This window comes from Saitoella complicata (genome assembly GCF_001661265.1).
Source record: "Saitoella complicata NRRL Y-17804 unplaced genomic scaffold SAICOscaffold_3, whole genome shotgun sequence".
Taxonomy (NCBI): domain Eukaryota; kingdom Fungi; phylum Ascomycota; class Saitoellomycetes; order Saitoellales; family Saitoellaceae; genus Saitoella; species Saitoella complicata.
This window is the reverse complement of record NW_017566994.1, coordinates 15,435-38,572: the sequence shown is the minus strand read 5'-3', so window position 1 is coordinate 38,572 and position 23,138 is coordinate 15,435. Positions and strand designations below refer to the sequence as shown.

The 23,138-nt window shown below is 52.8% G+C and overlaps 9 protein-coding genes across 9 annotated transcripts; 5 read left to right on the top strand and 4 right to left on the bottom strand.

The window, feature by feature from the left end:
• Positions 1–539: 539 nt before the first annotated feature.
• SAICODRAFT_69234 (uncharacterized protein) lies at positions 540–2,158 on the top strand. The gene is made up of 4 exons (XM_019170460.1): positions 540–1,086; positions 1,144–1,434; positions 1,488–1,614; positions 1,673–2,158. Exons 1-4 carry the CDS (start codon positions 715–717, stop codon positions 1,729–1,731), a joined length of 849 nt encoding a protein of 282 aa, XP_019026320.1. The 5' UTR covers positions 540–714; the 3' UTR covers positions 1,732–2,158.
• On the bottom strand, positions 2,121–5,461 carry SAICODRAFT_16970 (uncharacterized protein; the record flags this gene model as incomplete). The annotated part of the gene is made up of 2 exons (XM_019165726.1): positions 5,214–5,461; positions 2,121–5,160 (listed from the first exon to the last, which is right to left on the bottom strand). The coding sequence occupies exons 1-2, from the start codon at positions 5,393–5,395 to the stop codon at positions 2,121–2,123; spliced, it is 3,222 nt and encodes a 1,073-aa protein (XP_019026319.1). The 5' UTR covers positions 5,396–5,461.
• A 315-nt stretch (positions 5,462–5,776) lies between these two features.
• On the bottom strand, positions 5,777–6,426 carry SAICODRAFT_53257 (mitochondrial import protein Pam17; the record flags this gene model as incomplete). Its single annotated transcript, XM_019169204.1, has 2 exons — positions 5,777–5,839; positions 5,896–6,426. The coding sequence occupies 2 exons, from the start codon at positions 6,424–6,426 to the stop codon at positions 5,777–5,779; spliced, it is 594 nt and encodes a 197-aa protein (XP_019026318.1).
• Positions 6,427–6,831: 405 nt separating this feature from the next.
• SAICODRAFT_5156 (P-loop containing nucleoside triphosphate hydrolase protein) lies at positions 6,832–9,729 on the top strand (the record flags this gene model as incomplete). The annotated part of the gene is made up of 1 exon (XM_019169074.1): positions 6,832–9,729. The coding sequence occupies one exon, from the start codon at positions 6,832–6,834 to the stop codon at positions 9,727–9,729; it is 2,898 nt and encodes a 965-aa protein (XP_019026317.1).
• A 125-nt stretch (positions 9,730–9,854) lies between these two features.
• SAICODRAFT_63877 (uncharacterized protein) lies at positions 9,855–12,024 on the bottom strand (the record flags this gene model as incomplete). The annotated part of the gene is made up of 4 exons (XM_019170025.1): positions 11,910–12,024; positions 11,600–11,805; positions 10,661–11,312; positions 9,855–9,869 (listed from the first exon to the last, which is right to left on the bottom strand). Exons 1-4 carry the CDS (start codon positions 11,958–11,960, stop codon positions 9,855–9,857), a joined length of 924 nt encoding a protein of 307 aa, XP_019026316.1. The 5' UTR covers positions 11,961–12,024.
• Positions 12,025–13,361: 1,337 nt separating this feature from the next.
• On the top strand, positions 13,362–15,865 carry SAICODRAFT_75968 (MCM-domain-containing protein). Its single transcript, XM_019171001.1, has 2 exons — positions 13,362–13,478; positions 13,531–15,865. Exons 1-2 carry the CDS (start codon positions 13,424–13,426, stop codon positions 15,816–15,818), a joined length of 2,343 nt encoding a protein of 780 aa, XP_019026315.1. The 5' UTR covers positions 13,362–13,423; the 3' UTR covers positions 15,819–15,865.
• Positions 15,866–16,169: 304 nt separating this feature from the next.
• On the bottom strand, positions 16,170–17,087 carry SAICODRAFT_33259 (mitochondrial putative cytochrome c peroxidase; the record flags this gene model as incomplete). The annotated part of the gene is made up of 2 exons (XM_019168278.1): positions 16,170–16,223; positions 16,281–17,087. 2 exons carry the CDS (start codon positions 17,085–17,087, stop codon positions 16,170–16,172), a joined length of 861 nt encoding a protein of 286 aa, XP_019026314.1.
• A 334-nt stretch (positions 17,088–17,421) lies between these two features.
• SAICODRAFT_181418 (uncharacterized protein) lies at positions 17,422–19,905 on the top strand. The gene is made up of 6 exons (XM_019165906.1): positions 17,422–17,939; positions 18,005–18,281; positions 18,343–18,581; positions 18,638–19,095; positions 19,151–19,309; positions 19,363–19,905. Exons 1-6 carry the CDS (start codon positions 17,756–17,758, stop codon positions 19,804–19,806), a joined length of 1,761 nt encoding a protein of 586 aa, XP_019026313.1. The 5' UTR covers positions 17,422–17,755; the 3' UTR covers positions 19,807–19,905.
• A 99-nt stretch (positions 19,906–20,004) lies between these two features.
• SAICODRAFT_52834 (AAA-domain-containing protein) lies at positions 20,005–23,128 on the top strand (the record flags this gene model as incomplete). Its single annotated transcript, XM_019169173.1, has 2 exons — positions 20,005–20,109; positions 20,162–23,128. The coding sequence occupies 2 exons, from the start codon at positions 20,005–20,007 to the stop codon at positions 23,126–23,128; spliced, it is 3,072 nt and encodes a 1,023-aa protein (XP_019026312.1).
• Positions 23,129–23,138: the final 10 nt, after the last annotated feature.

Below are 23,138 nucleotides of genomic sequence, written 5' to 3'. Positions count from 1 at the left end.
CGAGAAGGGAGCGGAGGGAGGGTGACGGGCGAGGTACTTATGGACGGAGGGGCCAGACTGGGGTTCGATAAATTGGGAAAAGGGATGCGAAGGTTGGGAGTAATTGTGATTGACAACTCTTTTGCTGGATTGGAGCTACTGAAACGAGGCAGTGTATTCGAAGTAAATTGACACGACCCTTACGAGACCGGTCGACGAGCTTATCAATCATTTCAGTCTCCTGTTTCGACGAGGTCGGAGGGTGTTGCATGTGAAGAGCACGGTCCTGTTTGCTTCTTGGAACCCCCCCTTGAAGATTTCATTCCGGTATGACCCAAATCGCAGACTTCACTTGGCATAATTTTGGCGGTCTGAGGGTGCGTGCGGGAGCGTTGCAGTTCATTTTAGCCCAAACTCTATTTCGGCACATACAATACCGCTCGGAGTAACAGCCGCAGCAGTACCCTACTTGAAACTCCTTCGCCATGACCTCTACCTGACCTCTCGATGTTCTCCTGAGTTCGATGTCAGGATGATGCTTCACACTCCTTTGCTCCTTTCTCGCCGTATAAGACTGACGTGCTCCCACTCCCTGTCTGTTCTCCATCAAACACTTGAACTTTCTTTTACACTTGCTTCGCACAACCTCCTCAAAGACCATCTCTCTTTGCTAATACACAACCTTCGCTTATACAACCCTACGAAAGTCTTACTACCACTACAACTATTACAACAATGATGCTCTCCTCCGCTCTCGTCCTTCTCGCGTCCGCCACTCTCGGCTTGTCTCAATTGACCTCTCCCTCCAACACTACGGTGTACAACAATGCTTCCTCGGTTCCTGCAACTGGTGGTCCGACTTTCGATGCTGGTAACTCGACTGCTGCCTTTGCCAACTCCACCCAACCCGCAAACGGTACCGTCATCACCATCATCCCGATGGGCCCATACGGCTCGAACGTCACCGTTGCCATCACCAACTCGACGACATCGTCTTCGACCTCGTTTAACGAGTCTTTGCCTATTGGTGGTGGTGACGAGATCACCATCCAACCTGAGGAGATTAACGGTGTGGATGGAGCCGAGGTATCTGTGGTCGATGTTCAGGTACAATACAGAAGTTCAGACCTGTGTTTGAACTTCCGGCTAACCTGTGGTGTACAGATGAACGTTACTCATCACTACAACCTCACCAACAACGTCTCCGTCTCGCTCCATTACCCCTCCAACTTCACCAACCCAATGACGCAAGTCAACCTCACCCAACCCATGTTCCCCGGCTCCGCCTCCATGAACACCTCCATGACCTTCAACTCCTCCGACCCCACTTTCAATGTGACCTACCCTAGTCCTCCCGGTCACGGCGGTTTCGTCGCGTTGAACTTTACAACGAGTCGAGATGAGGGAAAGGCGTTGTGCGAGTCCATGGGTTTGTCTTTGGCGAATATCAAGATTGTGAGGAATCAGGTGGAAGTTCTTAGCATTGAATATCACTGACCTTCTTACAGGACAATATCTTGGCCACGGCGGATAAGCCTGGAGTTTTCTGGATTAACTCCTGGAACACCGATTCTTATGGCTCCGCCTGTCTCGCATTGTTCACGCCCGGGTTTGCCATCGTGATCCCTCGTGGAGGTTTGGTCTACCTCTAGCGTCTCCTTTTAACAGAATGTCATGCTGATGTGCCAAACAGGATGCAACGCAACGGGCGTCAAGACCCTCTGTGGCCCCAAGGAGGCCGGTATTCGCTAAACCCCTCCCTCCTTCCTCCCTTCCTTCAGTTGAATTTGATGAGCGGCGCTTGATTGTGATGGCATGTACATATACTGTAGGCATGGATTGAGTATCATTAGTGGGCTTTCTTTTCCCTGGGCGTTGAAGGTTGCATTTTTACCCTTGCTTTTATGTTGTTGGTGGAGGACTGGTACTTCCGCCTACGTTTCTTACGTCTCTGACTTCTGTCGTGATGAACTTGACTTTGAGAGTTGAGGGAGGACGGTGGAGGGATGATGGGAGTGTAGATAGGATATTCTTATCGAGTGTCTTTGAGGAACTTCATGACCACGGGTGCTTTCATGTTGTAGAATGACGTTTGAATTCGTATCATGAACGCCATTATCGTAAGGTCATTATTTCCTCTTTCACAAATCCGCCGTCAATGCAAGAAGTCCACGACTCCCACTCTTCCTCTTCTTCCTCTTCTCAGCCTCCGCAGCCTTACGCTTCTTCGTCGCCTCTTCCTCATCAGAATCACTTCCGCTCTCATCGCTGGAATCATCATCACTGCTCTCTGACTCCGATTCAGATTCACTCTCGTTCTCGCTCTCGTCCTTCTTGGCGACCTTTTGGTCCTTGACGAGGAGGGACATCGAGTTATTTCTCGATGGGCCGCTGTTTGGTTCTCGAACGTTGGGGTTGAACGATGCAGCCAATTGACTTAATGTACGGAAGGAGCCGCTCGAAGGACTGGGACGAGCTTCGGGTCTGCGGAGGGCGGCGGCAGCGGGCGTCAAACCCAAAGCGGGTGTCCCACCAAGAGAGAAGTAATCCTCGCCTTTGCCAGCAACGCGACGGGGCATAGGAGTAGCAACTGTGGGGACCTTGGGCTTTTCGGTCTGTGCTGATGCTGGCTCTTCGTCAGAAGACTCCTCATCCGTACTGGACTCCTCACTTGAACTTGAAGAAGGCGTAGGAGACGCTTTCTTTGGTGGTGCAACCTTGGCAGGAGCGTCCACCTTTGCGGAGGTGGCAGGAGAGGCCTTTTCGTCCTTCTCCTCGGACTCACCGTCAGGTTCGGATTCGGACTGAGAGTCAGACTTGGAACCAGAATCCGATTCAGATCCGGACTCGGCAGACTCGTATTCTGACTGCGAGCTAGTTACCGCGGGAGTAAGGGTCTGGGAAGCTGCTGGCTTGACAGCTGCTGGCTTCTCCTCGACCGCAGGCTCCTTTGCAATTTCGGTCTTCTTCTCCTCCTCCTCTTCGGATTCAGATTCAGATCCAGTTTCAGATCCGCTGTCCGATTCGCTTTCTGAGTCTGATTCAGACGACTCCCCCGAATTCGCAGGAGAAGCCGGACCATTAGCTGATGGCGTCTTCTGAACTGCCTTCGGCGTTGCCTTAACCTCAGGAACGATATGTTTCTCCGGCGTAGCATTCGCTGTTTCAACTACAGGCTCAGCAGGTGGCTCCATACCCCCGTTCTGCACAAAGAACTGCTGCGCAGCCTCAGCGGATTGAGACTGACTGTCATCTTCGTCATCGCTTGAGGACATGGCAGACGATCCGCTCTCCGAGATATTGTCAACAACAGCTGGCTGGGTGTCGACATCCATTGGCTTCAAGGACTCGTCCTCGGCAACAGCCTCGTCTTGGGGTGCGCCCTTGGGCTTCTGTGACTCCTCAACCTGAGCCTGGGTAGGAGCGTCAGTCATCTCAACATCCTCTTGTGGTTGACTGGAGGTACTCGCCCGAGAAGTTCCATGTTCCGCAACCTGCTTCGACCTCGCACGGGTGAGCCTAGCCGGCGTAGTGACCGGAGCCTCTTTCACCAGATACTTCGCCCTTGCGCGAGTCGCACGTCTTGCGGAAGCCGCAGGAGTCTGAGGCACTTCAGCAGGAGCAGACTCGGCAGGAGGAGTAGAGCCGGACTTCTGTGAACGACTTCTCGTGATCCGTCTCTGTGCCAGCTGCGCGATGAGCTCAGCAGACTTCCCCTTACCGGGCGAGTTGGGCTCCTCCTCCTGAACAGGAGCCGGGGTTAAGGTAGGTTCAGCTACGGCTTCGCGAGCCGACTTCTCCTTCGAAGGGGTAATCGTAACACTGGGACGACGCAAGATTTGCGAGAGAGTAGGCAGTTGCGATGATTGAGGTTCCGTCTGAGTAGGGGCAGGCTCGGCTTTAGACGCGGCCGGTGCCGCTTCGGGTTCAGGAAGAACAGGTTCATCATCGGCGTCGTTCGCGGCGACCGGCGCGGTCTCCAAAGTCTGTTTTGGCCGTGGCACAAGCTGCCTCGCGCGACGTCCTTTGGTCTCCGCAGCAGGGGTTTCGGCATCTTTGGAAGCCTGAGCAGGGGCAGCCTTAGCAACCGGAGTCTCCGTCTTCTTCACGGCAGCTTGAGCTGGCTTGGCAGCCTCCTTCTTGTTCGCCGCAGGCGCAGCAGGCGTATCAGTCTTCTTGGCAGCAGCCTCCTTCTTCGCCTGGGCCGGAGTCTGCTTTCCCTTAACCACGGGCGTCTCAGCCTTCTTCACGACATCCTGCACCTTCTTAGGCTCAATGGGCTTCGACAAATCCGCAACCACGTCATTTCCCTTTCCCTTCGCGCCCTCCTTCTCTGCCGCCTTCGCCTTCTCGGCAGAAGGGAGTTCTGCGGGCAATGCAGGCTTGGGTGTGTTCACCTTGACGCCGACATGGGGAGTCTTGTGGGGTGTGCGAGGAGCTTTAGTAGGGGAGCTCGCAAGTACAAGTTTGGATGGTGTTTGGAATTCGGTGGGGTTGGCGGCAGGCGCATCGTCCATGGTAATGTCACCATCGCCATTGACGGACTCAGGCACCTCTACGGGCTTCTTCGCACTTGCCCTCTTGGATGAGGGAGCTGGTGCATGAGTTGCAGCGGGTGTAGGAGTCGCTTGAGCTTGAGCTTGCTGAACCTGGGGCTGTGCAGGAGGAGTGAGACTGGGTGAGTTCTGGTCTCGGGACTGAACAGTCCTGGAGGGGGTCTTGGAGACGGTGACACCCGGAGCGGGAGTTGAGGCGGCAAGCGGCTTGAGAGGGAGTAGAGACTTAGGTGGCTTTTGTTGCTTAGGGTTACTCTGGAACTGGCCGGGTGTAGACTGTCGGTTTCCTTTCCGTAACCTCTTCACTTGTTGGCGAGACAATCCCAAGCCCATATCACCATCCATAGTAATACTGGAATCGAACCCAGCACTCATTGGCGGCTTCGCCAGATCCAAACCTTCCCTCTTCCTCTTCGTTCCAATTATAGCGGCAGCGGCATTAGGTTGAGTAAAGATGAAGCTGGCCTCTGAGGGCGATTCGGTACCGCCGGTGGGGGCAAGCGAAGATGGAAGAGTTTTAACCACCACGCGGACAGCATTTGATGTGTCGAAAACATCCGAGACGATGTATGAGGTATCCAGATCACATCCGTCGCTGTCCTGGAGTCGCGTAATTTCGATGGACCTGTTCGCAACCTGATTAGTCTGCGTCCAAAAACACTGTGGATCCTCACTTACTCATCATCAGGATATAGTTTAGCATGCCTCTGCACAATCTCCTTGGCAAGCTCCTCAATCGTAGTGTCCTTGTTCGTCAAGTGAAGGAATTTCCGCAGAATAACAGCCCTACGCTGCGGATGAACGAAACAAATCTGCAACTTCGAACGCGCAGCTGGTGGATTCATGGCCGGCGGAGTCATTGATCCCTATCCAAGCAGCGCCTTTCGAGCAGCTGGCGTTTACTGGATGGTGGTCGTTGGGGTATGACGTTCGGCTGGTGTACCATGACTTTCCGTGCGGCTCAGGAATTTTAGGTGGAGATGAAGGGCGCGTGCATGCCTATGAGACAAAGTTCGCTGAAGGAGATGTAGAAGTTCGGTGACGGTGATATGGGTTTGGGTACTCGGAGAAGTGCTTTATTACGGCTAGCTACGTCCGCTGGGGGCCTCTTTCACGCTGGCGTACAAAAGGATAGTGGTATGGTGGACTCACGCGTCCACAGCCATGTCCTGTGTCTACAGGTCCATATGTCGTCCTCCCAATTCCTTCACGTAATCGTACAAACGGATATCCTTCACCGCTTAAAGGAATCTCTGACTCTTGTTCCTGAACGCCTTCTGATCTCTCAACCACTGGCGGTAACCCTATACTTTGAGTTAGCAAACGATTCCATGTCCATCTCCCAAGAATTGTGGATTACCTTCAAGCTTGCAATCTTCTCTCCATAGTAATCCGGAACAGGGTTTGCGAAACTCTGTCTGGAAGCATCCACTCTGTGCTTCTTGATTCTGTCGTAAAACTCCTTCTGCCTTGCCTGCATTTGGGCCTTGACATGTCGTCCCTTGGTCATCCACCAAAGGCCCTCACCGATAGCTGGACCCAACAAGGCTCCAACACCACCAATACAGACAGTAGCGGCACCGTACGCAATGAAAGGATCGAAGCCATAGATAGTTTGTGACGGATCAATGTCCTGGGAGCCGAGAACCACGAAGGATGCGAACATAGAAGCAAGCCCCGTAATGGGAGCAAACGCAAGGCCAACATGACGGCATTGTTGTCTCAGCGAAAGAAAAGTCGGCCAGTCAAGCTTCTGGGCGGGAGTAGTAGAGGATGCAGGTGCTTCAGAGCCAGAGGGAGTCGTCGCGACACTCCGACGGATGATGGAGGCTCCTAGAGGGGTAGGCAGGGCTGTGCGAACCGCTGGTCTTAGTGTAGTCGTTCGCAACATAGCTGTGGTATATGGTTTCGTTCGTTATGGACGTTACTTGAACGTTCGATTTCGCAGCGTGATGAGCGCACCGGGACCTGAATTGGGGAGCAAAGTCGGATTGAACGTTAAGTATATCCGTGAACTGATTTGATAATCCTCAATAAACTTCTCCTCGATTCCTCCTGTGTCGTTCCCTCGCCATGTACAGCGGTCACCGCAAACGGCAATTCAATAACATCGATATCCATATCGCGGTTTGCGTAATACAGTAGGTACGTACACCCGGTACGTCGAGGCATACACGCCTGTTCTCGGCGACGTTCGCCCGTACCGCTCACTAGAGGCGCTGGAGAGCAGCAGTATGTCCGTTGGAGTAGAGACTGCAGTCATCCACAAGTTCGATCGACATCTTCGCTACCCAACATGACGCCCTTCTCGTCCACTTCGTCCCTCTTCGCTTTCCCGACTGAGCTGGTGCAAGTCATTACTTCATATGTCAGTTTCTTGGATATTGAGCGCTCCATTGATGCCTCCCCTTTACTCTTTTCTTTCTGGGCCATCGGTGGCACCGATCTTTGGGAGGCACGATGTCGGCATCTTGAAGATGTCAAGCGAAAATATTTTGAGCATGCGCGACGGCCCTTGTTGTGTAAATGGGTTGGATGTGACGTGTATGGTGTGGAAAACTTCAAGGTGCCGAGGAGGTTTTGTGAACTGAGCCTGGCGGCTCTCGTGGATCAAGTGGAGGCGAGCTTGGGATACACATGGGCGGAGAGTACCATGGCCCATGTGGAAGCTGTATTGACAGCGGTGAAGGCAATGGCCGGAGTAAAAGCACCAGGGTCATTTCGATTACCGCCAATACCTACAGATGTGACGACAACGATCCTTCCAGTTTTGAGGACCAAATCTCGGCAAATCACCTCCAACCTCGCCGTTATCCTTCAGTCAAACGAAGCCGCGCTTTACACCCTCATCGCTGCAACACTCCTCTTACTTCCTGGCAGTGAAGTCCAAGACTACATTGAGTGGGTTCATGCCCAGACGGCTTCAGTTCTGCCAGTGGATGTCCTTCGATATCTAGTTTCAGCTATGGTATACCTCCTTGATCTACACAACTTGAGTTCAGTCGTACGGCATAAGAGCGCAAGTCCCATGTCGCGTATGACGCATGCCGCGTTGCAAAATGTTGACTGGAGAAGTAAGCAAAGCTCGTCTCAGCCAAATGGTCATGGGCAGTGGACAGAAGAACAGCTGGCGGTGATCAACCCCGAGCGGCCGTTAGGTAATCTGACAAAGGTATTCGCATATGCTGGGTCGGGAAAGACGACGACGTTGGTGGAATTCGCAAAGGCGAGAAGCGCGGATGAACGTATTCTCTTCGTCGCTTTCAACAGAACGGTTGCAGAGCATATTCTCACTAAACTCAGTCGAGGGACTCAAGATTCACGAACAGTCAACTCACTCGCACATGCGGCCATTGTGGCTCAAGATCCTCGAGCTCGTGCTAAGGCATACGCTGCGACACGTTCCTCTTCGCAAAGCTCGCAAAGGCAATCTTCAAGCAAGGAGCGACCGCGCGAGCTCACTCAGTCAGAGGTAATCAGACTTCTTCAGATACCCGATAGGGCCGGTGGAAGCGGTCAAATGACAGGATACGGCAAAGCTGGTCGTATACTGAAGTGTTTGAACAAATTCCTGGCATCCGCTGATCCCACTTTGACGGAGGAACACCTTCCATACCAGGATCCGGAAAAGACGAAGAGCATGGACCCTGGGGAGCTCTTCAGCTATGCTACAAAATTGTGGAGACTCGTATCTGACATGAATGAGCCGGATGCACCTCTTAACTATGCAGCGCAAGTCAAACTGTGGCAATTGTCTGGTAAGGGAATATGGGCACGGAATGGTGAGCTTGACTTCGACTATATCTTGTGGGACGAGGCTCAGGATGCTACGGAATGTGAGCTGGACGTGCTGCGGAGGCTGAAGAGCAAAGTTGTCTTGGTGGGCGACGTTCATCAATTGATTTACGTCTGGCGCGGAGCCAAGAGTACGTGGGAGTCACTGCAAGCGAGCAACATATTCCGTCTCAGTCAGAGTTTCCGATTTGGAAGGAATATTGCGAACGCATCGAATTTACTCTTGCAGCTGAAGGGGGAAACTATACCCGTGAAGGGCACTGATATTGCGGATCATGTATACCGAAAGTTCCCTGGGTGGGCTACCGATGCGGAACAGCTAGATTACGTGATCCACCACACGGTCATCTTCCGGAGTAACAAGGAGTTGGTGGAGAAGGTGCTTCGACTCGCCACGCTCCCCGCCATGCCCAGAGTACATATCAACGTTGAAGAGTATCAATCGAGAAATTACTTATCGATCTACCGGGATGCCTACCATCTCTACCACAAGAGACCCCATATGGTCACACACTGGAAGCTCAAGAAGTTTGCGACATGGGATCAGCTGGAATCTTATGTCGAAGAGCAGGATGATGAAGTTGATATGGCTCTCCTCTCTCTCGTTGCGATGGTCCCTACTTTTGAGCAACCCGGATTCTTGGAGGCTGTCGACCGAGCGCAGGAGAACTGCGTTACATCGCCGGAAGAGTCGGATGTTATCCTGACTACTACCCACCGTGCAAAGGGACTTGAATGGCCACGTGTTGTCGTTGGAGATGATTACTGGGATGCATTCGATAAGCGATATCAAATTGGCACGGGCTTGTGGCAAGCTGAGAACCTGAATTTGTTGAATGTTGCATGTACGCGAGCTCAGAGAGAGTTGATATTGAATGATACGATGTTGGGATTGTTGGTACGACGGCAGGGTTTACACAGGTTTTTCTTCAGGGCGCTACTGATGGCTTTGCCTTGCCCAAGGTGCAACATGCCCAGCAGCCGTACAATATCGTACATTCCGTCTGCGTCAGCGATGTCCTTCGAGTTGTGTTTGCCTGCGCCAACGCCGTACACTATTCCACTTGGCGTCACGGAGTACCTCTGTTGCCTTGACTGCGCGTCGCAGGCAGAGTACCTTCCGTTGAAGGAGTATGCAACATGGTGTCGGCAAGTCTTAGAGAAACGAACCGGTGCAACATTAAGAAAGAGTGTGACAGACTTGGATGAGCAGTCACCATTTTTGAATATTGATCTTAAGACTTTGGAGATCGCCGAGAAAGAGAATGTTGAGAAGGAAATATGTATTCAGTACTTCTGGTATGGACCGAAGGAAGACAATGATGAGCAGAAGAAACCTGAGGAGGATAGTGACGATGAACTCATGGTTTTGGAGGGCGGTAGTTGGCGAAGACTGTAGACGATCTGAGACTAGGTGTCAGAATTGAGTATGTTTGACCGTGCAATACATGTTATGATTCCTGTCCCACGGTCGTAACTAATATTGCTCAACCTGTTGCGGAAAGCTTGTGCCATATATCAATATCAGACAGAGTGATTCTTGCCGTACCTGTAACGCTCAACGTCACCCGACTGGCAGCCCATTACAGGTACATTGCTTACCTACTGACAGGGTACTCTAGTGGTAGGTATACATCCCGAGTGCTGAAGTCGCACGGAATTTACGCACGGAGTGCCATTCCTGATAACAGAATCATCACCAAGGGCCGTACCGTAGACGAATGGCATTGAAAGAGCGGGGCAGGATTCCCGTGAAGTGAAGCTGGGTTTTGGAAACGTCCAATCACGCACTACGGTGACCTTCATTCGGTTCACGTACACGTAAGTTTGCTATTCCTGTAGACGTACGCACACAAAACAGACCTCATTAATACTTCACCCAAGGATATGAAACACAAACACAAACAACTTTGGCTATTCTCTGACCTGGATTTACGGCATCGGCCAGACACACTTCGATTACATCGAGTTTCCCACGGGTGAACTGGATGCACCGACAACCGCCGGCACCCGGAAACTGACGTTCGGCGACGGGTTCGTGCATAGTACAAGGATTGCGGTTGAATATCAATGGAATACACGTTATTTGGATATAAACAGAGATTAGAGTCCTAATCTGATGTTGACGAGCTCTCTCGCTCGCCTCTCCCCACTACTTACACAAATGTGATATCATTACTTCACCCTCACCTTCCCTCCCATTTTTCGTACAGTTCTCACTCAAGTGTAAACGCCTTCTTCCACCTCCACAAAGCAACCAAACTGTTTCAGTCTCGCGTTTACTCTTTCATCTTCATCCTCTGGTCAACCTCCTTGAACTCCGCCCTGACCTCCTTCGGAGGAATGTACGCAATCTTCCTAGTCTTGAGAGTAGACCAGACGAATCTCTTCTTCCACACTGACAAGGCCCACAAACCGGTCAAGATAACCAACACCTGCATACCCATCTTCTTGCGCTGGTCGAGCTCAGGCTCAGCGGCCCAGTTCAAGAAAGTAACAACATCCTTGGCCATCTGGGAGGTGGTGGCGGGGGTACCATCATCGTACTCGACGAGACCGTCGTAAAGGACACGGGCCATAGCAATCTGACCACCAGGGAAGTAAGGGTTGTAGTTCATGCCCTCAGGAACCTGGACACCAGCGGGAGGGTCGCAGTAACCGGTCAAAAGAGCGAAGATGTAGTCAGCACCACCGTGACGGGCCTTGACCATGAGGGAAAGATCAGGGGGAAGAGCTCCCTGGTTACCGGCACGGGCGGCCTCGTCGTTGGGGTAGGGTCTGGGCATGTAGTCGGCGAGCTTACCAGGGCGCTCGAACATGTCACCGTTGTCATCGGGACCGTCGGTGTATTCGTGCTCCTCAGCCATGGCCTTAGCCTCGGTGGTGGTGTGGGAGACACCGACAAGGTTACGCCAGGCAATGCGGTCGAGGGAGTGACAGGCAGCACAAACCTCACGGTAAACCTGGTAACCACGACGAATGCTATATACACTGTTAGTTTCAATCCTCGGGACAATACAGATATGCGATTGGTTTGCATAGATCCAAAGCGGGTTGAGTAAGGGGCAAAATGGATGTCGTTGATTTCGTTTAAAGATGTCGGGAGTTGAGATTTATGGGTGGCGACAAAATAATATCGCCGAACGTTCGATGTCTTTGTGCCGATAATTACCATCCCTTGCGATTCATTTCGGTCCATGTCGGAAATCCGCTCAACCAACCCGCAATTCGGAATCCACTGCAAACAGTCACATCTCATCGAAACTCACCTAGAGTGGTCGAAACCCTGAAGCATTCCATTGTGACTCCATGGGTAGGCGGCAGGGTGCAATCCGTTCTCTGCGGGGGAGTTGGCGCTCAAACCTCCGTAGGTAGCGGTGTACGCCAAAGCTGATCCAAGGGCGACGGTGGTGGCCAAGATGGGGGTGACGAGGGATGGCTTAGCACCAGCGGTGGTAGAGGAGGAAGCGAAACGCTGGGGAAACCTCATGTCAGTACAAGATCGCCTTTACGAGGTCGCGGCGTTGCCCGGGTGAATGGAGATGACCAGACACCAGGGACGCGAGAAGGGCGATGTACCTTGAAGGACTGACCCTTCTGAGCGGTCTGACGGGCGAATCGCGAGAACATGGTGAAGCTGACAGACGTTCGGCCCTTTCGTGGGGTGATGGAGTCTGGGTGGAGTACTCTGAGCGGTGATGTTAGTTAGGGCGATTTTTGGTCGTGCGTACAGGTCGAAGTTGATTGGCCGGATACGTTTTGGAGAGAGAATATGATAGCATATAGTCGTCGAAGACATGAGAATCAAGCTTTGTAAGTCTAGTTAATGGCAAGCAATTGATCTTTTTGTACAGCTTCTGAGGCAGGGTAAGCAGCTGACCGACCTACCTCGACCTCCCCGAACTCTCCTGCTCGATCACCTCTCCCCCATTCATTACTGTTCATGCTAATTGTGTTCTTCAGTCTACCTATTATCTGCGCACGACACCGGGACCCGGATTGTGGTCGCTGTTGCGTCGTCCCTGTCGTTGTCGTCGTTAGGGCTACCGTCCACACGCTCACCGCTCTCTACCGCTTACGCTGACGCTGTCCGTCCGCTTTCGTTGTTACACCTACGCTGACGCTGTCCGGACCTTCCCAGGCCTTGGTTCCAGTGAATTGGTTGAGTTTTACGGTGGAGTTTACGCCGTCGTTGATTCAGCGTACAGCCTACTCTCTCGTTGTCTTACATTCTCGTTGTCCTACATTCTCGTCGTCTGATCTGCACCTACGTCGTTGTGCTCTCTCGGACCTCGGTCTAGACCTACGCCGTTGCCCTACTCCCGTCGTCGTACTCCATCGTCGTCGTTGTTGCAGCCTACTCCTCCGTCCTCGTACCCCTACGTCGTACTTCAACCTTCTCTCCGTCGTTGTTCGGTTTACTCTCCGTCATCCAGATCCAGTCTCCTCACGGTCATCGTCGTTAACTTCTGGCCAAGTCACTCACTGTCTCTCCCTTGTTCATGTTCGTTGCATCGCATCCTACTCCGTCGTCGTCCGCTTCCGCAGCAGGCTCTTACGTTGTCCGTGTCGCCTACGCTGACACTGTCCTTCTGTGCTTACGCTCTTACGCTCTTACGTTCACAGTCGCTGTCCGTACTCTCTCCTCGGCTCTCACCGTCAATCTCTGAATTTGTTAGTCTGCAAGTTTAGGATGGAGGTTATTGTTCAGGATAGCGAACAAGCTATGGCTATGGTTATCAATACAATCATTCGCCTATCTTCCATTTTTAGCGAAGTCGTCCTACGTCTTCCTCAACTTCCTCACCATCTCGGTCTTGTTCATCCTCTTGTGATTCCTAGCATAAGTAACTCCAGGTGCCGGTGCCCCTGACCATCCAATGGGGGGGTCAAACAAAACACGAACGGCGGCGCGCAACACCAGAACGCAATTGCACCGACAGGCAACGAGAAGGACGCCGTGATCCGCATTCATCCCCGGCTGGCAGTCTCCAGATCATCAAGCGCATTTATCCTCTCGTTCGGCCGAGTCTTTTTTTCTCCATCTATATCCCCGGCGAGACGCGTCTGTCTGTTACTGAGGAACCGCGACAATGGCATCCGGACCTCCCACTATCGGTATCAACGTCAACTATGACGACTACCTCAGTGAGTTTCTCTTCATGATGCTCGAGTTGGGCCTCACTGACACGCGTAATAGCTCGCATCACTTCCTTTCTCCAGGACTTCAAGACTAAGCAAGTTATGACAACTGCCGACGGAGCAGAGGAGGACCTCCCCGACGATTTCGACGACGACATGGATCTCGACGGTGAGGACGCACCGGCGCAGCCCCGCGGCACTCACCAGAAGTACATGTCCATGTTGCAAGAGATCTCGAACCGCGCTCGCGACACCGTCACCATCGACCTCGATGACCTACAAGCCTACGAACACCCGCAACGCGACTTGCTGAACTCTATCCTCAACAACACGAAGCGCTACAATGAGCTCATCTCCCGCGCGATCGACGGCATCCTTCCTCGACCATCGGAGGACATCTCATCCCGTGAAAACGTTTTGGACGTGATCCAGTCTCAACGAGAGTCACGAAACCAAGTCAATGCGGAAGCGGCGCAGAGCGATACAGTGGGCTCGGGTAACGAGGGTCAGTTCCCTCCAGAGTTGTTGCGAAGATATACTCTCTACATCAACCCACCAACACGTACAAAGTCTCTTGCGGTCCGCGAAGTTCGTGGTGAGCACCTCGGTCACCTCATTACTGTCCGTGGTATCGTCACCCGTGTTTCGGACGTCAAGCCCAGTCTCCAAGTTAACGCATACACCTGTGACTCCTGTGGTTCTGAAGTCTTCCAGCAAGTTAAGGGAAAGCAAGTGACACCTCTTACTACCTGTCCTTCAGACGACTGTAAGCGAAACGACGCCAAGGGCCAGCTGTACATGTCTACTCGCGCGTCCAAGTTCTCGGCATTCCAGGAGGTCAAGGTGCAAGAGATGACTGACCAGGTCCCTGTCGGTCACATCCCCCGTCAGCTTACGGTGTCTCTCTACGGCCCTCTGACGCGCTCCTGCTCACCTGGAGACGTCGTCGAAATTGCCGGTGTCTTCCTTCCTACACCCTACACCGGCTTCAAGGCTATCCGCGCCGGTCTCCTTACCGACACTTACCTCGAGGCACAACATGTCAAGCAACTCAAGAAGCAGTACACCAGTCTCATCAACAACGCCGAGACCACCGCACGCATCATGGAGATGCAGCGTTCTGGTGGAGTCTACGAGCGTATGGCCGCGTCCATCGCTCCTGAAATCTGGGGTCACGAGGATGTTAAGAAGGCGTTGCTCTTGTTGTTGATTGGTGGTGTAACTAAGGAGATGGGTGATGGTATGAAGATCAGGGGTGATATCAATGTGTGTTTAATGGGTGACCCCGGTGTGGCCAAATCCCAGCTTCTCAAGTTTATCTCCAAGGTCGCTCCCCGATCAGTTTACACCACCGGTCGTGGTTCTTCCGGTGTTGGTCTTACTGCAGCCGTCATGAGAGATCCTGTCACGGATGAGATGGTCTTGGAGGGTGGTGCCTTGGTCTTGGCTGATCAGGGTATCTGCTGTATCGATGAATTCGACAAGATGGACGACGGAGACAGAACAGCAATTCACGAAGTCATGGAACAACAAACCATCTCGATCTCCAAGGCCGGTATCACAACCACACTCAACGCACGTACCTCCATCCTCGCCGCCGCTAACCCTGCCTACGGTCGTTACAACCCCCGAGTTTCGCCATTGGAGAATATCAACCTGCCCGCTGCGCTCTTGTCTCGTTTCGATGTTTTGTTCTTGATTCTCGATACTCCGGCTCGCGACGATGATGAGAGGTTGGCACAGCACGTTGCGTACGTTCACATGCATAACAAGCACCCTACCACCAACGAGGAGGCCCTCGACCCCGCCACCATCAGACAATTCGTCGCGATGGCGAGAACGTACAGGCCTGTCGTCTCGAAGGAGGTTGGAGAGTATGTCGTTGGTACCTACACCCGTCTGAGGCAGGACAGGAAGAGGGACGAAATTGGTCGCGGTAGTTCCGGGCATTTCGCGCATACATCCCCGCGTACATTGCTCGGTATCGTCCGTCTTTCCCAAGCTTTGGCGCGTCTGAGGTTCTCCGACGTTGTCATCCAGGAAGACGTCGATGAAGCCCTCCGTCTCCTCGAGTCGTCCAAGTCTACCCTCATGGCTGGCCGCGGCGACGATGACCGTGTCGATACCACCGTCAATTCCAAGATCTACAAGATTATCCGTGATTTGGCGAATGCAGGTGAGGTGTTCAAGCATGATTGGGAGTTGGCTACGTTGAAGAGGAGGGTGATTAGTAAGGGATTCACGGAGGACCAGTTCAAGGAGTGTGTTAAAGAGTACGAGGAGTTGGGTGTTTGGCAAGCCGTGGAAGAGGGTGAGGGATTGGTGTTCTTGGATGGTATGGAGTAAGCCCGGCGTACAACAGAAGTAATGCGTCGCATGAATTTGATTTGAGGAGAAGAGGAACGGAACTGGGAATGTGGAATGGTACAGTAGATAGTTAGTTATACCCGTCTTATCGTTTGGCATAGTCCAGTAATCTTGATTTGTGCCAAAGAAATGATGTGAAATGACCAATTACCCTGAGCTACAAAGTGCTGGTGCCCGTGTTGGCGCCACAGCAGAGCAGGCCCGTGGGAAAGTCTGACAAACCCCCAACGTCATGAGCAAACATTTGAAATTGAATCGACATCGTACAAGCTATCTTAGCAATCTTCTCTTATATAATCTTCTCTTGTAGGTAAATGCAACCCTCACAAACTACAACTTCGCCTTCGGCCCCTCCTTGTCCAAATCCCTAACCTCCGTCTTCCTCTCCGCTCCCTCAACCCAAACACTCTTATCCCCGCTATCCATGCCCCTCTTAACCACATTCCCGCCCTCCTCCCTCTGTACCCCCAACTCGATCAACTTCCCAAACACTCCCGCAAAATCCTTGAAGAACCTCTCCTTATCCTCCGCGTAGATCTTGACCCATTTCACGAATTTAGGATCATCGAGGAGTGCCATGTCGGTGGGGAGCATCATGATCTCGTCGTCGTCGTCACGGAACTGGAGGTTTCCTGCTACATTGATTTTCGGGGTCCAAGTTTCCGCGAGGAGGAGTTTGAAGTATGTATTCGAAAAACGAATCGGATTGCGAACCCAGGGCCCATCGAAACCGGAGCGGTCGGGGTGGCATTGGCCGAGTGTGTGCGCGCCGGATAAAGCGACGATTTCTTGGTCGGAAAAGTTCATGCGGTAGAAGACGTCGCGGAGGTGGGGGCACCCCTGTGAGGCATCGGGGAGACGGCCATTAGGCGGGACGTTCGAGTCATCCGTGTGATCCAACCTCCCACCCCTCCACTCAACCCTCGGCCCACCCATCTCCTCCAACGCGACAACACCGGCGAGCGTCCAAAGGTCTCCATACGAAATCCATGGAAACTTGGACTTGACGGGTTCGAGGAATTCACGCGCGTGTTCGAGACCGGCGTTTGCGGGGTCGTTGGCTTCGATGGCGTAGCGCATTGTTGCGCCGTTTGAGCCGCCTGTGTTGGTTGTTTTGTCGTAAGTCCCTGAGCAGTGCCAGGCGAGGCGGACGAGGACTGGGCCGGACGAACCGGCGTCGTAGCCGGGCTGGGGGAGGATCTTCTTGATTTCGGCTCTGACCGCGTCGTAGTCGTGTTCTTTGGTCATCCTGGTTGTCTTGTTCGTCTTTCTGTTGTGGGTGGTGTTGCGTTGCTCGCAGGCGAATTTGGCGGGGGAGGTTCTCGGAGGTGCGGTTCTTCCCCGCTTCTTTTACTGTAGGCTGGATTTCACATGGAAACACTACGCCAGATTACCGACAGCATACACCCCCGTCTTGACGATGGCTGTTTTGTCAAAGGACGTTTCGACGAGGTTGGGGAGGTTGTCCGAGGTGTATTTGAGGTATCGCCCGAAGATTGGCCGGGCATTCATCTTTGCGTTGGTTTGTATGCTTGTTGCACGGGTGAGGAGGACCGTCCTGTTGTTACGTAAGACGAGCACCACTGCTGAACCCGACCCCGACACCACGAAGAAGAAAGGAAAACAACGCGTCGAGGTGTGTACGGTGTACTTGATGCCGGCCTGGAAGGTTTATACCCGCTAACCCGCTGGCAAACACACAGCTAAACGCAACCTTCCTCCACCAATTCCGCTCCCTCCTCCGCATCTGCATCCCAACCCCAACATCGCCCCCCTCCCTCCTCCTCCTAACTAATTCCATTTTCCTCCTCCTCCGTACCCTCCTCTCCCTCCGCGTCGCATCCCTCGATGGCCAACTCGTCTCCTCCCTCGTCCGGGCGCGCCCACGCACGTTTTTGTGGCGGCTGGGAGAGTGGATGCTCATTGCTGTCCCGGCGACGTATGTTAATGCCATGTTGGGGTATTTGCAGGGGAGGTTGGGGATGGAGTATCGGGGGCGGTTGACGAGGGTGGTGGTGGGCGAGTATCTGAGGGATAATATGTTTTATCGGATTGGGAATTTGGATGAGAGGATACAGAATCCGGATCAGCTCCTAACAGGTACTGCGCTCTTCACACCTCTCCAACCTTCGCTGTATATTATGTGCTGACATTGACTTTCACAGTCGACATCGCTAAATTCTCCTCCTCCCTCGCCGCGCTCTGGGGTAACCTAGCCAAACCCATGGTCGACATCATCATCTACTCCATCCAACTCGGAAACGCGGTCGGCGGTGAAGCACTCCTCACCATGGCCCTCTTCGTCATCGGGTCTAGTCGTCTTCTCCGCGGACTTACGCCACCGTTTGGGAGGTTTGCGGCCGAGGAGGCGAGGTTGGAGGGGGAGTTTAGGGGGGTTCATGCGAATGTTATCGAGTGTGCGGAGGAGATTGCGTTGTATCGGTATGTTATGAAGCCCCTTTTTCGCGTTTGATGGAAGGGCAAGGACTGATTGGTGGTGTAGAGGACATGATCCGGAAAAGACGACGTTGGATACGAGTTATTTCTCGCTCATTAAACATATTAACCGCACGCTCCGACGGAGACTCTGGTTCAATACAGCCGAGGACTTTATTTTGAAGTATGTTTTTGGGGCGGCTGGGTTGTTGCTTTGTGCTGTGCCGGTGTTTGCGGGTGGTGCGGATTTGGGGAAGGCGACGGAGGAGTTTATTAGGAATCGGAGGTTGTTGCTCGCCGGATCAGGTTCGTTGTATCACAGTTCCGTTTTCGATTGGGAAGTTGCTGACATAGTTGACTAGACTCGTTCGGGAGGATCATGTACTCCTACAAAGAAATCTCGGAACTTGCTGGGTACACGAGTCGCGTTTCTTCCCTGTTCGACACCATGCGCGATATCGAGGCAGGAAAGCTCCAAAAAACACTCATCGCCACAAACCGCTCCGAAGCCGAAAAAGTCCTCGCATCACGCGGAACAATCATCGAATCCCCCAACAGTGAAATCCAATTCGAAAACGTGCCCATCGTCTCCCCCAACGGCGACGTCCTCGTCAAATCCCTAAGTTTCTGGGTCAAGAAGGGCGGGCATTTACTCGTTGTTGGACCCAATGGGAGCGGGAAAAGCTCGTTGTTTAGGATTTTGGGGAGTTTGTGGCCGGTTTATGGGGGGGTTGTGAGGAAGCCGCCTGCGAAGGATATTTTTTATATTCCGCAGAGGCCGTATTTGAGTATTGGGACTTTGAGGGATCAGGTTATTTACGTGGGTTGCCAATGTTCCCTTGACTTGGAGGAAAAGCTAATGGGTGCAATTGTAGCCGCATACGAAGAAGGATATGCTGGAGAAGGGGGTTACGGATGAGATGTTGTTTGATATTTTGAAGGTGATGAAGATTAGTGGTATTGTGGCGCGGGAGGGTGGATGGGATGAGGAGAGGGAGTGGAGGGATGCGTTGAGTGGGGGCGATAAACAAAGAGTTCGCAAGAGCTTCCCATCCTTAAAGTAATTGGCACTAACTATATCGAACAGATCGCCGCGGCCAGGTTATTCTACCACGCCCCCCAATACGCCATCCTCGACGAATGCACATCCGCCCTCAGCCTCGATATGGAAGAAATCATGTACACCCACGCCACATCCCTTGGTATCACACTCATGACCGTCTCCCATCGTCCGAGCTTATGGAAGTATCATCAGTATATATTGCAGTATGATGGACAGGGTGGGTACATTTTTACTGAATTGGATGCGGAGGAGAGGTTGAGGTTGGAGGAGGAGAAGGGGAGGTTGGATGTGCTTTTGGCGAGGGTGCCGGAGATGGAGGAGAGGTTGAGGGAGTTGAAGGAGGCGAAAGGGCATGGTGGTGTTGCTAGTCACAGCAGTGATGAGGAGGAGGGAAAGGATAATGCGTTACCGGTGGGAGAGGAGGCGAAAGTTAAGACGCAGGATGGGGTCGTTTTGGTTGATACCTGAGATACACAGATGGCTATGGGTTCGGCGTTGGGTTTGCTTGTTACGAATTATCAATTATACACCTTTCGATACCGGTACGGTCGTCGCGCGGGGCTGCGCCACCTCCACACGCCGTACCCCCGAAGTACCGTACCGCTCCCTCGGTGCTGCTCGATGTAACGAAGGCCGTAGGTAGACCTTCAACGACTGATCACAACGATGGCACCTTCAACGCCGACAGCAACTGTCTCTCTCGCTCCTCTTAAATCATGTCTGGTTCATCTGCCACCACCATTGACAAATGCACTTCGGCAAGCGGATGTGGTATTGTAGCCTCTCACAACCTCAGAGCATGTGCTGACTGGATACAATACAGCCGCCACAATCTCTCGCAGTTGAAATATCATGGAAGTCTGGAAAGGACACGAAACGCGCCTTTACAGGGTGGTCTGGGACGCCGTCTCCGTCTGCTTCCTCCATCGTCCTCGATCCCTCGTTTGCACAGGCGTTACATCTTTCGACCGGTACTACGGTCAGCATTACGCTGCATTCTACTCCACCACGAGCGACGATGGTACATGTCGCGCCGCTTACCGCGAATGACTGGGAGGTGATGGAGTTACACGCGGGATACCTCGAGGATCACCTATTATCCCAAGTCCGCGCCCTCAGCATCGGCCAGAAAATCTGCGTATGGCTCGGAGGAGGAGGTACGACTGCTACTGTGGTTGTCAACGCGATTGATGGTGTTCGTGACGCCGGGTGGGGATTGGTTGGTCGTGATGCGGAGGTTGTGGTTGAGCCCAAACCGAGGAGGAGGAGAAATTCGAATGCGAGTAAGTCTTCGAAGAAGACGGTTTCGAGTCGGGTGGGGAGGACGGAGGTTGGGAAGGTGCAGGTGTATCGGGTACAAAGCGTGAAGGGGATTGCGGAGGATGGGAAGCTGTGTGTATATGTCCCGCCGTCGAGTGCGAGCTTTCCGCAGTGTACGCATGCGACTGTCAGTGTTATCAGCCCGCCGGCGCTTAATCCTACAATCGAAGCAAGTCCGGACGCAGAAAACCATCATCCCATGGCTGTGGTTCCTGTGTTGGTTCGCGTAAAGGACGACTTGCCGTCCAATGCGATCGTTCTGACAGGTGCAACGTCCACCGCTCTCCTCCGTCCACCTACAGGATCCAGGGTCAAGGTTACCCCGGTATCAGCGCCACGAAGGGGCAAGACCGCCAAAATCACATTCACCCCAGCAAGAGCAATAGAGGGTGATGCGCAGAAGCAGGAGATCATCGAAGCTATCAAGGCTATGGGGCTGGTCGGGGATGATATCAGGGTAAGGTTGTGTGGACGAGATGGTATACTACATGTGGAAAAGGGCGCCGTGGTTGACCCGGCTGCTTGCAAGATCGAGATTAGTCCTATATCCGAAGACGACCTCTCCACCCTTCCATCGCCAGCTATGCCGCCTACGAAGGTGCTTCTGGGATTGAACCCACCTACGATTCTACCGAAAGCAAAAGCCTCCTTGACTCGGTCTCAATCGGTGTACATCTCTGCACCTGACCTCAGCGGTAAATCTCTCATTTTGTCACACCTCAAGCACGCTCTATCATCAGCACCGCGCAACGCTCACATCATGGAACCCGTCACCTCTCACCTAACCCAAGCATCTCCAAAACAGCTTCGAGAAACATTCACAGCATGGTGGCGAGAAGCAATGTGGTACGCGCCCACGGTCCTTGTGCTGGACGACTTCGATCGGCTGGTGGCTGCGGAGAACGAGCAGAGTGGCGATGGAGGTCGGGCGAGGATCGTTGCTGAGTGTTGGCATTCTGCTATTGGGGCGAAGCTGAAGGTCGGGGAGACGATGGGTGTTTGTGTACTCGCTACTGGTGTTGGACGGGATTCTCTGCATCCGGTCGCGTTGAAGGGGTTTACGGAGTCGCTTGGTATCAAGGCGCCTGATAAGAAGGGAAGAGAGGAGATCTTGCGTGGTTCTTTGGATGTGCAGAAGATTGGTAGTGATATCGATTTTCTGGAGGTAGCAACGCGGACGGAGGGTTTCTTGCCGGGTGATCTGGGTGTTTTGGTTGAGCGAGCTCAGCATGAATCCCTCATTCGCATTATTGAAGCAGATATCAACAGTTCGGGAGATGCGCTCGAGAGTGAAGAGAAGCTTGAAATGCAGGATTTTGAGAAAGCTTTGGACGGCTTCGTTCCAGCTGGTCTTCGAGGCGTTAATTTGACTACGGAGGGCGCGAAGTGGAGCGATATCGGTGGCTTGAGTACAACCAAAGACACGTTGTTGGAGACATTCGAGTTTCCAACCCGGTATGCTCCCATCTTCGCGTCCTGTCCTCTACGTCTCCGGAGTGGTATCCTCCTCTACGGTTATCCAGGGTGCGGAAAGACACTTCTCGCCTCTGCTGTTGCAAAAGAATGCGGACTGAACTTCATTAGCGTGAAAGGACCTGAGTTGCTTAACAAGTACATCGGTGCTTCGGAGAAGAGTGTCCGTGATTTATTCGAGCGAGCACAAGCTGCACGGCCGTGTGTGTTGTTCTTCGATGAATTTGACAGCATCGCGCCGAAGAGGGGACATGATTCTACTGGAGTGACGGACCGTGTGGTTAACCAAATGTTGACTCAGATGGATGGAGCTGAGGGACTTGAGGGAGTGTATGTTCTTGCAGCAACTAGTAGACCTGATCTGATTGATCCTGCACTGCTTCGTCCTGGACGTCTCGATAAATCTTTGCTTTGCGACATGCCATCGCTCGAGGATCGAGTATCTATTCTGGAAGCATTGCTCAAGATTTTATACCTCGATCCGAGTATACCACTCGAAGAGCTAGCAGAAAGGATGGAAGGCTACTCAGGCGCTGATATCCAGGCTGTTCTTTACAATGCCCACCTTGAGGCTATCCACGAGGTCCTGGAAAACAAACAGGAGCAGTTACAGGAGGAGACAGCGAACGGCGAGCAACAACAAAGCAACCAGCTTGTGCAATTCGTGAAGTTCAAGCTCAACCAAAAAGAGAACCGGAAAGAGTCGTTGGCTGAGCGGTCCGCTTGGATGGCACGGGTGAGCGATATCTTGAAGCCTAAATCCGGTGATTCGGAGTCTTTGGCAGAGGAGGATGGAGAGGCGCATACAGATGCGGCGCATGTGATGATACAGAGGAAGCATATCGACAGTTCACTATCTACTACTCGGCCAAGTATCTCGAAGGACGAACGACAACGACTAGCAAGAGTCTACCACGAGTTCGTGGTAGGGAGATCAGGAGAAATGCCAAATGGCATGGCCAGTAACGAAATCGGAGGACGAGAGACCTTGATGTAGAAGTCGCATT